The sequence below is a fragment of the Scardinius erythrophthalmus genome (assembly GCF_964197995.2).
Source record: "Scardinius erythrophthalmus genome assembly, chromosome: 2".
NCBI lineage: Eukaryota > Metazoa > Chordata > Actinopteri > Cypriniformes > Leuciscidae > Scardinius > Scardinius erythrophthalmus.
Window position 1 is genome coordinate 32,288,346 of NC_138222.1, and position 13,779 is coordinate 32,302,124.

Sequence of the window (13,779 nt, forward strand, 5' to 3'; positions counted from 1 at the left end):
CCTTTTGCATCACAGCTATGTTTTCCTGGAAGACAGCCCAGTGTATAGCATACAGTCAGAGTGACGACAGCAGGTTGACGTCCAGAGAAATGTCTGACCTTCAGTCTGATGAATGACATCACAGCATACAATGATGGGTCACTCAGAACCTGATTTGAACACATTTTTCCTTCAGAAATATAGTTTGACTGTGACACATTGTGATGGCTTGTGAGACACTCTCCGATTTTGTTCTTTTGTCCTGGACTACATTGGGCTGGTACAGATTAGGAGAGCTGCTTGTGAAAATCAGAGCACTGCTTTTTTTTATTATTTTTTTTAATAACACATAGTGGCATTATTTTTTTCTTAAAACCATCCTCCAAGCATGAAAAACAAAAGTGATATACTAACACTTCATTGGTCATGTGCATGTAGGTGCTGGACTTTGAGCGGGAGAATGAGTACATACTGGTACTGAGCGCTCAGAACCCAGTTGCTCTGGTGCGAGGCAGATACGGACCAGCATCCACAGCCACTGTCACCATTTTCATCGATGACATCAACGAAGGACCCGTTTTGTCTCAAAGCCACTATGAAGTCACTGTCAGAGAAGGGGAGGAGCCAGGACGTGTTATTGCCACAATCAGAGGTTATGACCCTGACTCTCATCCAATCAGGTAAAGTGATATTTTACTCATTTAAATAAGTAGTTTGGTCACAATGCAAATGGTATCTATACATCGATTCATGCCTTGAAACAATTTCCATCTGTCGCATTCATTAGTATACTAAAGAGAGCCTCGGACCACTCATAAATTCAATGCTTAATCTAAATATTTCCACTTGCTTTCACTGTTTATGAATTGATATTGTCCTTTGTCTCTAATAATAAACTGTGTTAAAATATTCATAGTAAAATTGTGATTGTATTTGGGAATATGTTGGGTTCAAAGTATAAAAATATGTGCATGTGCTCTGAATGAACATCAGGAAACACTATAAATTTTGAAATGCTTTGATAAGCACACCTAACAAATTTATTTTTATTTTATTTTTTAAATTCAGTATTGGACTGTTCTTTTCTCAGGTATTCGCTGAGAGGAGACACTAAGAAATATTTCTCCATTGGAAAGTACTCAGGAGAGCTCAAGACAGTCCAGGCTTTAGACAGAGAGGAGAACAGCACCTACACCATGGAGGTGGTGGCTGAAGATGGGCGTAAGAAATATTTTTCTCCCTCCTAATGCTGTACATTCACTGAGATCACTTGGTTTGTTCACATATACACTCAAACAAATTAGGTGTGAAAACTGGCTGAAGATGGGCGTAAGAAATATTTTTCTCGCTCCTCAAGCTGTACATCCACTGTGGAGGGCTGTCAATTCATGTTGTTTGTTTGAATAAACATGTCTATCAAACTGAAGTTATTATACAGAGCAAGTGCAAGAAAAAGAGGCTATCAAATGCAAGACATCTGGGAAAATCAGTATTCCTCTGCTTTCTCTTTTTCAAAATCATCAGTGCTGCTGAGACACTTGACATTTCAAAATGCTGTGACAGGCTCTATTCAGTATCAAATCTCATTGGAAATTCTGGGCCACATCCACACGCCATGAGTGAAATCTCAGACATTTTAACTAGCGGTGAGTGAGTCACCAGCTGAGATGTTGCAGCATGTGTGTGTGGAACAGAATTCCACATTGTTCCTCTGCACCTGAACGGAGGGGCGCAGATCAAAGTCTTGAGGTGTGAAGGTCACATGGTTCACCCTCCAATTACCTTCTTTCTCCCCATCAATGCTCTCAGATGTGAAATCAGTCCAGTCCAAAATGCTCAGTAACAAATGTTTACGGGGTGAGAAATGAGACTCCCGGTCCTGTGTGGTCTTGAGTGGTGAACCAGGGTCTAAAATGAGAGGAAGGGGATACGAGGAGAGAGAAATTAAGAAACTATAGATACATTTTTGTGTCAAATATTCAAATCTGTTTACAAAATGTTAACAAAAATACTATTTTAAGTTAACTTCAACCTTTCCCAAAGTTAAGAAGCCAAAATGAAGTTAAATATAATAATGTCTTAACAAAGTATGTAAATGTGTGACTATATGCATGTTATTGTAGGCTAGGCTTTAAATACAAACACTCGATTTAAAAGGTTTGTCTGAAATGAGTTGCATTAGTGAATGAATGAATGAATGAATGAATGAATGAATGAATGAATGAATGAATGAATGAATGAATGAATGAATGAATGAATGAATGAATGAATGAGGCATTTATATAGCGCTTTCATGTGTACTACTGTACACCCAAAGCGCTTTACAGTCATATCAGGGAATCTCTCCTCACACCCAAGGAGTGTGTGGTTGAGGATGATTTAAGCTATTTAGCTCTTTTTTTATTTCTTTTTCAGGGCTTTCTTTGAAAGATGGCCAAGGAAATCTTATAAAGATGGTCACGCCTTATCAATACCTACACAGTAAAAAACGTTGGGTTATTTGTGTAACCCAACCGTTGGGTTACACATATTGGGTCAATATGTTGGGTTATTGACTTATTGGTTATTGGTTAAAATTAATATTTAACTCAACTGTTGGGTTATTTTAACCCAACTGGAGTTTAACCCAATGCATTGTGTTAAAATAACCCACAGTTGGGAAGGTGCTATACCAATCCACAGTTGGGTTATTCGTTGGGTTATTTTTAACCCAACATTTTTAAGTGAGTATGATGTTGAAATAAATTAATAAATATTTCAGGTGCAGGTGGCAGAGAAAATATGGGAAAAATACATTACAGTATGTACAGTATGTTTGCTCTTCCACCTGCACATTCACTGTGTGAATGATCTTTATTTAATTTACTGTTTTTTTATTATATATTTGTTTATTGTTTATTGTTTCTAATGAGAGTTATGATTTTTCAAGACCTTTAAGAAAATTAGGTTTTTGTTTTCTTTTTCTTTGGTGGTTTTTGTTATTGTTTTATTTTGAGGTTTTTTTTCTCCCTCTTGCATGCAGGTTGTATGTAGGCTACGTTTTCACTTAATGTGATTCAGGCAGTAAGAGCTGTTCTTTTCTAGATACAGTATAATATTATAAAGTTAGAAATTCCTTTTCAAATCAGTTTTTATGATTTATAATAATATCTCTCTCTGTAAAACAAGACTTGTGCCATTGAGCTTTGTAGCATTAATATCAATATGCACAGCCTTTAATGTATCTCCTGACCAATATTTAGCATCAGTTTAATGCCTGCTTTAAAACATCTGTTATAACCCTTAAACACATACCTCATTCATACCTCATTCACAACCCTCCTCCTCATTCATTTTTTTTTTTTTATATATATCAGCCTTCTTAGTATTCCTCAATAAATTCATTATAAACAATTTAACAAGAAAAACATATATAAACTTATAAAATAATGCCTGTTTTCTCATTCATGTTTTGTAAAAATTGTATAGGGTCACTAATGACCCAAGGTGTGTAACAGTGTAAGTATTTTTTTTTCTGCACAACAATAATTGAATCTTTGATAACTGAATAAGTGCAATTCATCTTTATTCCACAATGTGGCAATGTCTGATATACAATGATGAAGTGACGTTTCACTCATAGTTACTCAGGCAGAAAACAAAAGAATAGGAAGAATCATCAGCAAAACTTGAAATGGCTCAGCAATTTACTTTAGAGCAAGTACTGAACACAGTCAAATATAAGTGTCACTGTAACTTGATGGTGGATCTGGTGAAGAAGCTGTCAGCGATTGAAATATTGATTTTGATGATGTTGAAAAATTATAGTTTTAAGAATATGTTTGAGATCATGAATATGTGATAGATGCTGAATGGACTGGGAAATGAGCTCTGATGAGGACAGTGATGATGGTATAAAACATCTGCTCAAACTGAACCCTTCCAAGATCCCAAAAGTAACAAAATATGTTTTATTTTATTCTTCTGTAATTATTACTCTAATATCATCCATCACTGTTGGATATAGTTCCAGGTCGCTAAAGACCAGAATATGTAATAATGCTTGGCGAAGCATACGTGCATTTAAAGGGGGGGGGGGGGGGGGGGGTGAAATGCTCATTTTTACTCAATCTCCTGTTAATCTTGAGTACCTATAGAGTAGTATTGCATCCTTCATATCTCCAAAAAGTCTTTAGTTTTATTATATTTATTAAAGAAAGATAGGCTGTACCGAGTCTTTCCGGAAAAAAACGAGCGGCTGGAGGCAGGCCCTGTGGGCGAAGCTAAAGCTGTGCTAACGCGCCGAGCTAGTAACAACACACTGAGACAATAGAAGCAGTTTTACTCACCGAACTTATCATTGTGACTGCTCGATCCTTAAGCATTAGACGATCTGCAAATCCGTCGATCTGGGCTTTGTTTATAAAACAATCATCGTCGAAATGCAGGGAACAAACAGTCTACACAACTCCGTTTATGCTCAGGAAAAACAAACTCCATCCACTGGTTCCTTAACGCCGGGTTCTTTGGGAATCTGTGCAGGGTTGTCTTGCCCTGGCAACCAAAAACACACTTCTTTGGTGACATTGGCTTCCCAAAAGCCGGGCAGGGCGCTTTGATGGCGAACTGCTTTCGCTCTCTCGCTCTGGTCCCGCGATCTTACCGGAGAAGTGCCCTTAGGACCCATATAAGGAAATTCCGTTACATCTGACGTCACACATACCTATACTCGAAAAAAACTTTCCGAAACTTGTGACAAACCGGAAGGACAATTTTTGGCACAGAAACACTCCTTCAAACGTACAATTTAATTTTTGAAACTTTGTCCATGTTTAGCATGGGAATCCAACTCTTTAACAGTGTAAAAAACTCAGTATGCATGAAATAGCATTTCACCCCCCCTTTAAGGGTTAAATGTAGCCTGTCTAACGTCAGACCTCGTCTCATTGAGACGTGGTGCGGGAACCACATGTTCATTTTCTCGTATTTGAGGCGTGGTTTACGAATGCCGTTTATTGGGCGCTACTAATGTCTATCAAATGCGCCTGCATGTAGCTCATAGCCAATCGTTTCAATTATACCAATGACGTATGTAGAGCGACAGAAATTTGACGAGGAAGAAGACGAAATAAACGTGCGCTCTAAACTACTTAGAACACTATCTAAGGCTGCATCGAAAGGTAACTTCGCGTCTGATGCCATGTTGGATCCATAGATATAAACAAACTGCTTCGGTGTGTCGCATAGACGTCGTCATCGTCTTGCTGCTCCCTCCCCGTTCTGTGTTTGGTTCCCTTTTTGGGAGGAAAATCTGGTCCATGGTCTCCAGGCTGCCTAGCAGCGTGAATAAAATCGCGCTGCGCTCAAGGCAGCATGGGGAAACCCAGGCTAGGTTAAATGTGTACTGCTGTGAAGAGAGCAAAGAAGCAGCTCAAGCAGCAGCTTTATCATACCAGCAGCTTGATCTACTGTATAATAAAGCTTTTGTGGTGTGGTGTGTGAACAATGGTAGTGTCTGTACAATAGTAGTCAATAATCACCAAAACTATTTGGTTACCAACATTGCTGAAATACACGGACTAAATGCACACTAAACAGAGTTCAAGATGAAAGTTATTCATATTTTGTCATCTATTTTCTCCTTCAGGTAATTCCTCCTTGTCTGCCTCCACGCTAGTGACAGTCCACATTCTCGATGTAAATGACAATAGCCCAGTTCTGGTGGGTGATTACTCCTGGAAGTACCTGTGCACACCTCGCTGGGAGGATCAGGCTCTGGTTCTGGCCTCTCGAGACAGCGATGGGCCCCAGCATGGAGGAAGGCTCAACTTCTCCCTCCGCAGTGACACCACTGTTCGTAGCAACTGGAAGCTCACTCCCATCAATGGTTTGTCTAGTCCTCTCACCCATTTCCAGACACTCTATCTATTGAGTAATACCAGGGTTGAATGTGAAGTGACAAATCGTGCCTGTCGCCAAAGAACTACATGAGCCATCTCTGAATATCTATTTTTCTGTCAGTCATTTCAAAATTACATGTCAGACAAGCTTCACTCACTTTATAGTTCCCTTAATGTTCTAAACCGTTGTATAACTGCAATAGCATTGACATACCCAGTTACACTGACCTCCTCTAGCAATGACGTCAATGTGGATAAAATTAGAGATTTGAAATGGGAAAAAAAATTGCTGTAGAGTCTGTGCAGTCAGATTGAGACGTCATCAGAAAAGGGTATAATGTTTACCACCTGCTGAATCACAGACACAGTGCAGGTCTAGGGAAAAGAGTGTGCTGACAAAGAAGGAAATTGCCCTCCAAGTCTGGTGTCTTCAGATGAATCTGTCTTGGATGTAATAAGCATAATGTTTCTCTTCCTGATAGCTTTAGGCATCATTAATGTGCCAAGCTGATGCCGGTGAGCAAGTTGACTTAGTTGTAGCTTCTGAGTCATGGACCAGAATCAAATAGATTTTGTTCACTTATTATTGTTTTTTGCACACACTTCTTGGTCTGTCTCAGTATTTCTCAGAGTTTTTTTTTTTTCTTCATTGTTAATTGATAAAAAGGCCTCCTCTAGTAACATGGGTAATTATGTTGCCTTTAATTTATATGATCTCACAGCTAGTGTCGACTGGTTAAGGAGCTAAATGTGTACTTCCATTGACTTTTAATCTAATTGACCTTTTGACATCCAACAGAGAGTTTCCTTTTTTCCCCACTCTCTCTCTCTCTCTCTCTCTCTCTCTCTCTCTCTCTCTCTCTCTCTCTCTCTCTCTCTCTCTCTCTCTCTCTCTCTCTCTCGTCCAGCTTTTCCTGCTCTACAATGAAAGTGTGTCAAGAATGATGGGGAGGGATGACGTAGTATGGCATCTGTAGGTCTTAATTTAAATTTAACCCTGTCTGTGCGTGTAATGCTGTTTATCCACTCATGATACACGAGCACATCCTCTTAAATGTCTTATGGATATTTAACCTTGCTGTGCACCATTTAGAGCTGAAAATATCTTTTAAATTCCAATTCCAAAAAAACAGGACTCACTCAGAATTACCCTAAGAATTGACATTTAAGGAAGAACATTTTTAATGAATTAAAGCTCAAAGAAATCCATAAATTCAATTGTACAGCAAGTTTGTCAATAGTCAAACTTTGAATGTTGGCTTGACTGAACTAAATGTAAATGTTTTTTAAAGAATTTAAAAAGTATTTTTAAGTTTGAAGGTCTATTCATAGTTTTCACTAGTTGACAATTGGACACCCATCTGGAGGGCAGAACAATGCTTTCCTACAGTTATTTATTTATTTTTTTTACCAGATGTGTACTAATGTTGTAAGACTGATATTAAAAGACCAAATTCAGGATACACCCTATTTGTGATGCATAATATATACAGGAATTCTTAGAATATGAACGCAATACACTAAATTGCATGTGAAGCATTCTCCAATAGAAAATCATAATAAAGAAAATGCTTAATGTGTCTTAATGCACTAAGAAAGTGATATTGGAGGACCAAAAACATAGCCTACTACTATATGTACTGTATGTACAAGCAAGCAGATGAACCCAACATATGAATTCAATGCACAAAGTTTCACATTAAGCATTTTCCCATCATAAACCATTATAAAGAAAACTGTTTTAAGTATTTTAAAATAGATTCCAAAATAATAACTTAACCCTCTATGGTACGCAATATGATATCAGTGAGGAAAAAATTGTTTGTTATGTTTTTCCTGCTTAAAAATGGACACTATAACAATATCAATAAACATTATCATTATTTTCTTAATTTATTTATTAATTAAAAGTTTGTAGCCTCAAGGCAACATTGTACCACAATGGACAAATTTAAACTTTTGACATTTTCATGAAGAAAAAATGTATATATTTATTGAAAACATCAATTTCTTTAACTAAACACTTGAACAAACATATTTATCAAGTTTTTAATGAATTACACATTTCATATTTAATAAAAAGTAACATTTATTATCCAACTGTTGCCCTCAGGCAACATTGTACCATCGTGGAACGCAAGTACTACAAACCATCATATCATCAAGTTATCATATCAAAACATTACAATCGGTGTTGTTTCAAGGTTAAAACATTAACAATCACCATAACCTCATCCTAACTCTGCTGTCTCTCCCCAAGCCACGCCCCCGTCCCACAAACCAACTATTTGTCCAATTGCCCACTATAGTGGCCAAATGTCCTGTTGACCCCCCGACCGGTCCCAAGCCATGCCCTGTCCCACGAGCCCACTATTTGTCCGATTACCCACTATAGTGGCCAAATGACCAGTCGGCCCCCACTGACCACTCACAAGCCACGCCCTCGTCCCACGAACCCACTATTTGTCCGATTTCCCACTATAGTGGCCAAATGTCCAGTTTTCAGTTTGCAAAAATGCAAATACATTTAGATAATTCAAACTTCTTTCCTTACAAATAAAATATACTTTCAAGTATTCAAACCTAGTATGCCTGGTATGGCCTTATGTGATTCCATTATGGTACAATGTTGCCTCGAGGCAACATGCAGTTTTATGTCATTTCCTATGAAACATTTGATGATATATAATGTAAAGTTTTTGAAAATACTTCTTTACTTACCAATGAAGGCGACTCAGATTTTTTGTAACTGATTATCTGGAGAGAAATTAGTGAAAAATGCCCTTTTCAGTGGAGAAAATATGGAGCCATGTGACATGTGCACGTGTGCTGAAAGAGGGACCAAAATGGACCCCTGTGGGTCATGTGACCACTCTTTTGTATTTTCAACGGTTAGTATTTGAGTTCCCCTCCCCTTAGAGAGCATTGACCAATTAAATTTTATTAAGTTATTATTATAAAAAGCTAAAATAGACTATGTTGCCTGGAGGCAACACCGTACCATAGAGGGTTAATAACTGATGCACGAACGCGGAATGTGCACAGAAATAAGAGGCAGGATTTATCATGTGAACCAGTCATAGCCAATCAAAACCACTGATCATAGCACGATGGAGGTATTGCCTCCTCTCACATGACTTTCCCCATTCATTCTCAGTTGCCCCCCATTAAACCCACCGCACGCTTTAGGGGGTCTGTTAAAAGTCAAAGGGCTCAGGGGAGGCAAGAAAGACGCGAACTCCTGCTGCTGTTTTATTTTTGTAATATGGATTATTTTCTCATCCAATTTTTTGAGGCACTGCCTTCCTTGCCTCCATGGAGGAAATGCCACTGATCATAAATAAAGTGTAAACTGAACTTGATCTATTCAAATCACTGTCTTCTTAGTAAGCCACGTTAAGGAATTGCAAGTGCACAAATGTGAAGTTTGGTCTTGATCATATATTTTAGTTTTTCTTCTTTTGAGAGGGATCTAAATATTCATGGCCTGAATCAGTTGTTCTATTGTGTAGAATTAACTGCACTGATGTGGAGGCCATGGGCAACATATTGGTCACCTCTGATGAGAGATAATTCTGTGTTAGTTCAGCACTGGTGACCCTGTTGACTAGCACATTAAAGGACTGGTGTCAAAGGATACTAGTGGGGCTTCTTGGACCATTGATAAGAGTGAGCAGAGACTGATAACACCCCCTTGTTTACTGGACTGAGTTCATGCTTCTGCGTCACACAGCCAAGTCCTGATTAGGCCCAGTCAGGAGTTTTTCCATAAGATTTTCTCAGCAGCATTACTCAACCGCTTAATGTTGGGTCACCTAATTTATTTATTGTTAATATCAAGGGTAAGAAAGCCTTATCTGAAAATTTAAAGTCTGATGATTATAAAGATGGTTATAGCCTACAACTAGCTAGCTAGACAGTGATATTATGATTTTGCATGTTGCTAGAATGTTTTATCACACCGTTGGTATATTTAAAATTTAGCTAATAGGCTATGTTTAGCATGTTGCCAACATGTTTTGGCACATTGCTAATATGTTTATGCTGTCAAGGCAAAATAGCAAGTGGTAAGAGCAATAACATTGTTCGTTATGACTAACCTTAGTAACACTTTGGGCCCTATCTTGCACCCAGCGCAATTGACGTACACCGACGCATGTTTCATTCCTATTTTGCACCCGCGCAAAGCGTGCTTTTCCCTCCACAGAAGCACGTCGCTAAACTAAGGAATGAACTTGCGCTCCCTGGGCGGTTCAGCGCAAAAAAGGAGGCGTGTTCCAGCGCAAACAACCCCTGGTACTATTTTACTGTTCCATAAAACAATTGCGCCACTGGCCAGAAAAAACCTAGTCTAAAGTCAGTGGCGCGTTGCACGTTGTTCATTATGCTATTTTAAGGGCGCATATATGTATTCTATATGTATTCTAATCTACACAGAAGCAGCAGTTTTAATTTTTGCAAATCATATTATTACAAACGATAGAGATTAAGATTGCAACTGCGCCGAGACCCGCCCACAAAGTTACTTGCGCTTTGCGCTTTGACACTTGCGTTTCAGATCGTTAAAATAGGGCCCTTTATGTTGATAGCCCACTTTAGACATTCTGCTAACTTAAAGTAACTTTACAAATACTGTACATGTCAACTAATTCTCATTTCTGTCAGGACCACTATCGTCAAATACGATTGACAATTAGCATATAGTTTGGATTGGCGGTATGGTTCTGTTCAGGGCAAGAACTCCCTGCGCACCCATGCAGCCTAGCATGGATAAGAGCGGGGAGAGCAGCAATAACCCCCCTTTGGGTAAACAGAACAGAACCAACATGAATGTATTGCAGATATCATTAATTCAATATTTTAATGTACAACATTTTTTTAGAATTTAGTCTGATTCAGAGGGGATTCAGAATGCCAAATCCTGACTGGAGACAGGAGGAGCTATGGATGGAGGAGGGTAATTCGCTCCTGATAATGCGATAGCTGCTGATAATACTGAAGGAGCTTATATATGTATAAAGTGATAGGCATTGTATTCCTATAGGTAGACGTGGATCAGCTGAGAGTCAGCTGATGCAAGCTTGGCTAACGTGACCAGCCAGAACTGACGCTATGCTTGATTAATTTGCAACAACATGTCAACTAACTCTCATTATAGAGTATTAGTAGACTGTTAGGTTAGGGTTAGTAGAATAAGTTGACATCTACTTGCAAAGTTACTTATAGTCCGTAGAGGGGAGAGCATCAAAATAAAGTGTAAGAAGACAGTCTATTGATACTCTAATGACTGGTAGTTGAAGTAAGTTACTTATAGTTAGAATGTCTAAAGTGGATGATAAAGTTACACCCTATAGAAATGTAAACAGGAATTCTATTGTTTCCACAGATACTCACACCAACCTGTCTTTAAATGTCCCGTACCTGCCTCCAGAGGTTTATATCGTACCTTTTACCATCTCAGACAGCAGTTCTCCTCCCAGAAGCACATTCATCAATCTGCCAGGTAACATACATGGACTAAAATTAAACTGAATGATTGAAGAGAGCATGTTTGCATAAAGAGGAAAATCATGTACGTAATTTGATTACATTCATGCTTTGCATTTATCAGCTGTCTGAACACAATGTTTAATGGGCTCACTGGAGACTAATATTCATTGGAGGTCACAAATGGCATGTTTAATTTTAGATCTCTAACAAATTTTCCCCGACACAGTAAAAACACAATTCAGCCACGTCAATGATAAACAAGCATTCACGTCATTCGTGTTATTTAAATGTACAAATGAGCTTAATTACTGTTCAGTCAGAGGATTTTTGTGAAACAATTTAGCTCTAATGTAGTCGGTATCTGTCATAATATTGAGTCTTGTTCCTCATAAAGCTCACTGATGTAAGAATGTGAGCAATAGGTTAGACTTTTTGTTCTTGTTTAATTGATGTCTGACATTTTAACATTTTAGACATTTTGCATTCTTTTACATTTTCTCTGTAAGGTACACAGTAAAATATGGAGTACATGCAGTTGAGGGTACAATTTCTGCTTCATAATTTAATTTAATTTAATTTAATTTAAAAGTAAATAAAACTTACAAACATACATACATACATAGTGTACAGGTTGATTAAAAAATAAATAAAACCAGTTGGTGTTGTGACTTCGATGTTGAAGGAACCGTTTTAACATTTCACTGGACTTTTTTTACAGTGTGCATGTGGCCTCTAAGTCAGTGGTTCTCAAGGGGCCACAGGATGACTTATTAAAAATAAATAAAAACTGAATGCTAAAAATACAATATCTATTATCTACAAATCTAAAAACAAGCAGCATTGTCACAATTACAGCAGAAATACAAGAGGAATTATCTTTGGGGTGACCACCTGATCAAAAAGGTTGAGAACAAATGCTGTGTGTTTTTGTGTCTCCTTTGTCATGCATTCACATCCATTGGTTTAATAGATTCTCTCCTGAAACATCTTGTTCACACAGTCTCCAGTGATGCATAGCATGGCCACAGGGCAATGGCACCTCTCTCTCTCTCTCTCTCTCTCTCTCTCGCTCTCTCTCTCTCTCTCTCTCTCTCTCTCTCTCTCTCATGCTCTCATCTTGTCTGACTCTCATTCTATTTTCCCACGAGACCTCTCCATTGCAATCACCCTCACCTAGTGCTCCATAAATATGTCCTATTTCCCTGTGTGCAACCATTGCCCCTTCTAATGCATTTAAAAAGAGCTCAATGGTCATTGTCTCTCTCACAGTGACGGTTTGCCCGTGCAACGTGAGGGGGAACTGTAGAACTGCACCAAAACAGCTTCAGGGCATGCCCACTATTCAGTCAACAGTGGGCATCCTGCTTGGGACTCTGGGATTTATAGGTGAGACACGTACACAGCTCATTCAAAACATCCTGAAATGATTGGAAACGGAAGAGGATAACACAATTTGTGGTTCATGCAATCACATTTTATGTTTTTGTTTACAGGCGTTATACTTATTGTTATATTTGTGAGGCTGTCCTACCAGAATTCAACGCCACCAAACAAGGACTGCCAGGAACGAGTGCCACTTAAAGTCTCTCTCTAACACCTGAGCTTTGGTCACTACAGTCTTGAAACTAACATCAGATCACTGAGGGATTTCTTTGTTTTAAAGAACAATTAGCTTACTTTTTTGTGGTTTTAGCGAAAAGCAAAATATTAGGCAAAAAAATATTAGCACCACTGTGAAGCATTCAATAATTGTGTCTACATGAGATATTTCTATGTTATTTATTTGTTTTTATGCTATGGAGTTGCATTATCTTTTTTGCAATCGTAATCTATTATAATTAGTAGAGATTAAAAGTAGAGAGTAGAGATTTTGATTGATAAATATGCATTTTGTTTCCCCGCCGAGTTGTGTGATCAATGAACTGAAATAAAGACAATTAAAAAACAACCTCTGTTTGGTCACTCATAAAGGAAAAATTAGGAACAACAATAACTTACAATTATTATAATATCACTTAAAAAATGAATTTAAATGTAGTAATAATGTATAGTCTATAATAATGGAAGCAGCTAATTTGACTCATTGAGAGTTTTTGGTGAATTGACAACTACCTCATGATTTTGGTTAATGAATTTTGAAAATTATTTTCTATATTTCTGTTATTTTAATGCAATCCGATTAGAATGTCTTGTTTGCGATTAAACACGGTAGTGGTGATTAAAACATTGTGTATGCTGTATTATTGATTTTGTTTAACTGAAATAAACAAGCTTTGTTTGGTCTCTCATATAAATAGAGAAGAAGATAGAATGACATTGAGAAAGCAAAAGAGTGCTTAACCACATTATTTTTTTTCAGGCCATCTTCAGGTTTTAGAGATATAGAATAATAATCCCATCCCCTGGGATAATAATCAGCCTAAAACAGTTT

At 37.9% G+C, this 13,779-nt stretch overlaps 1 protein-coding gene across 1 annotated transcript in view; it reads left to right on the top strand.

Annotated features, from left to right (window-relative positions):
• Positions 1-13,287, top strand: part of cdh16 (cadherin 16, KSP-cadherin) — a 37,727-nt gene extending 24,440 nt beyond the window's left edge. The window contains exons 13-18 of the mRNA XM_081393085.1: positions 418-659; positions 1,070-1,200; positions 5,606-5,845; positions 11,245-11,361; positions 12,618-12,734; positions 12,842-13,287. Coding sequence (XP_081249211.1) covers positions 418-659; positions 1,070-1,200; positions 5,606-5,845; positions 11,245-11,361; positions 12,618-12,734; positions 12,842-12,942 — 948 coding nt within the window. The 3' untranslated portion in view covers positions 12,943-13,287. The remainder of the gene's footprint in view (positions 1-417; positions 660-1,069; positions 1,201-5,605; positions 5,846-11,244; positions 11,362-12,617; positions 12,735-12,841) is intronic.
• Positions 13,288-13,779: the final 492 nt, after the last annotated feature.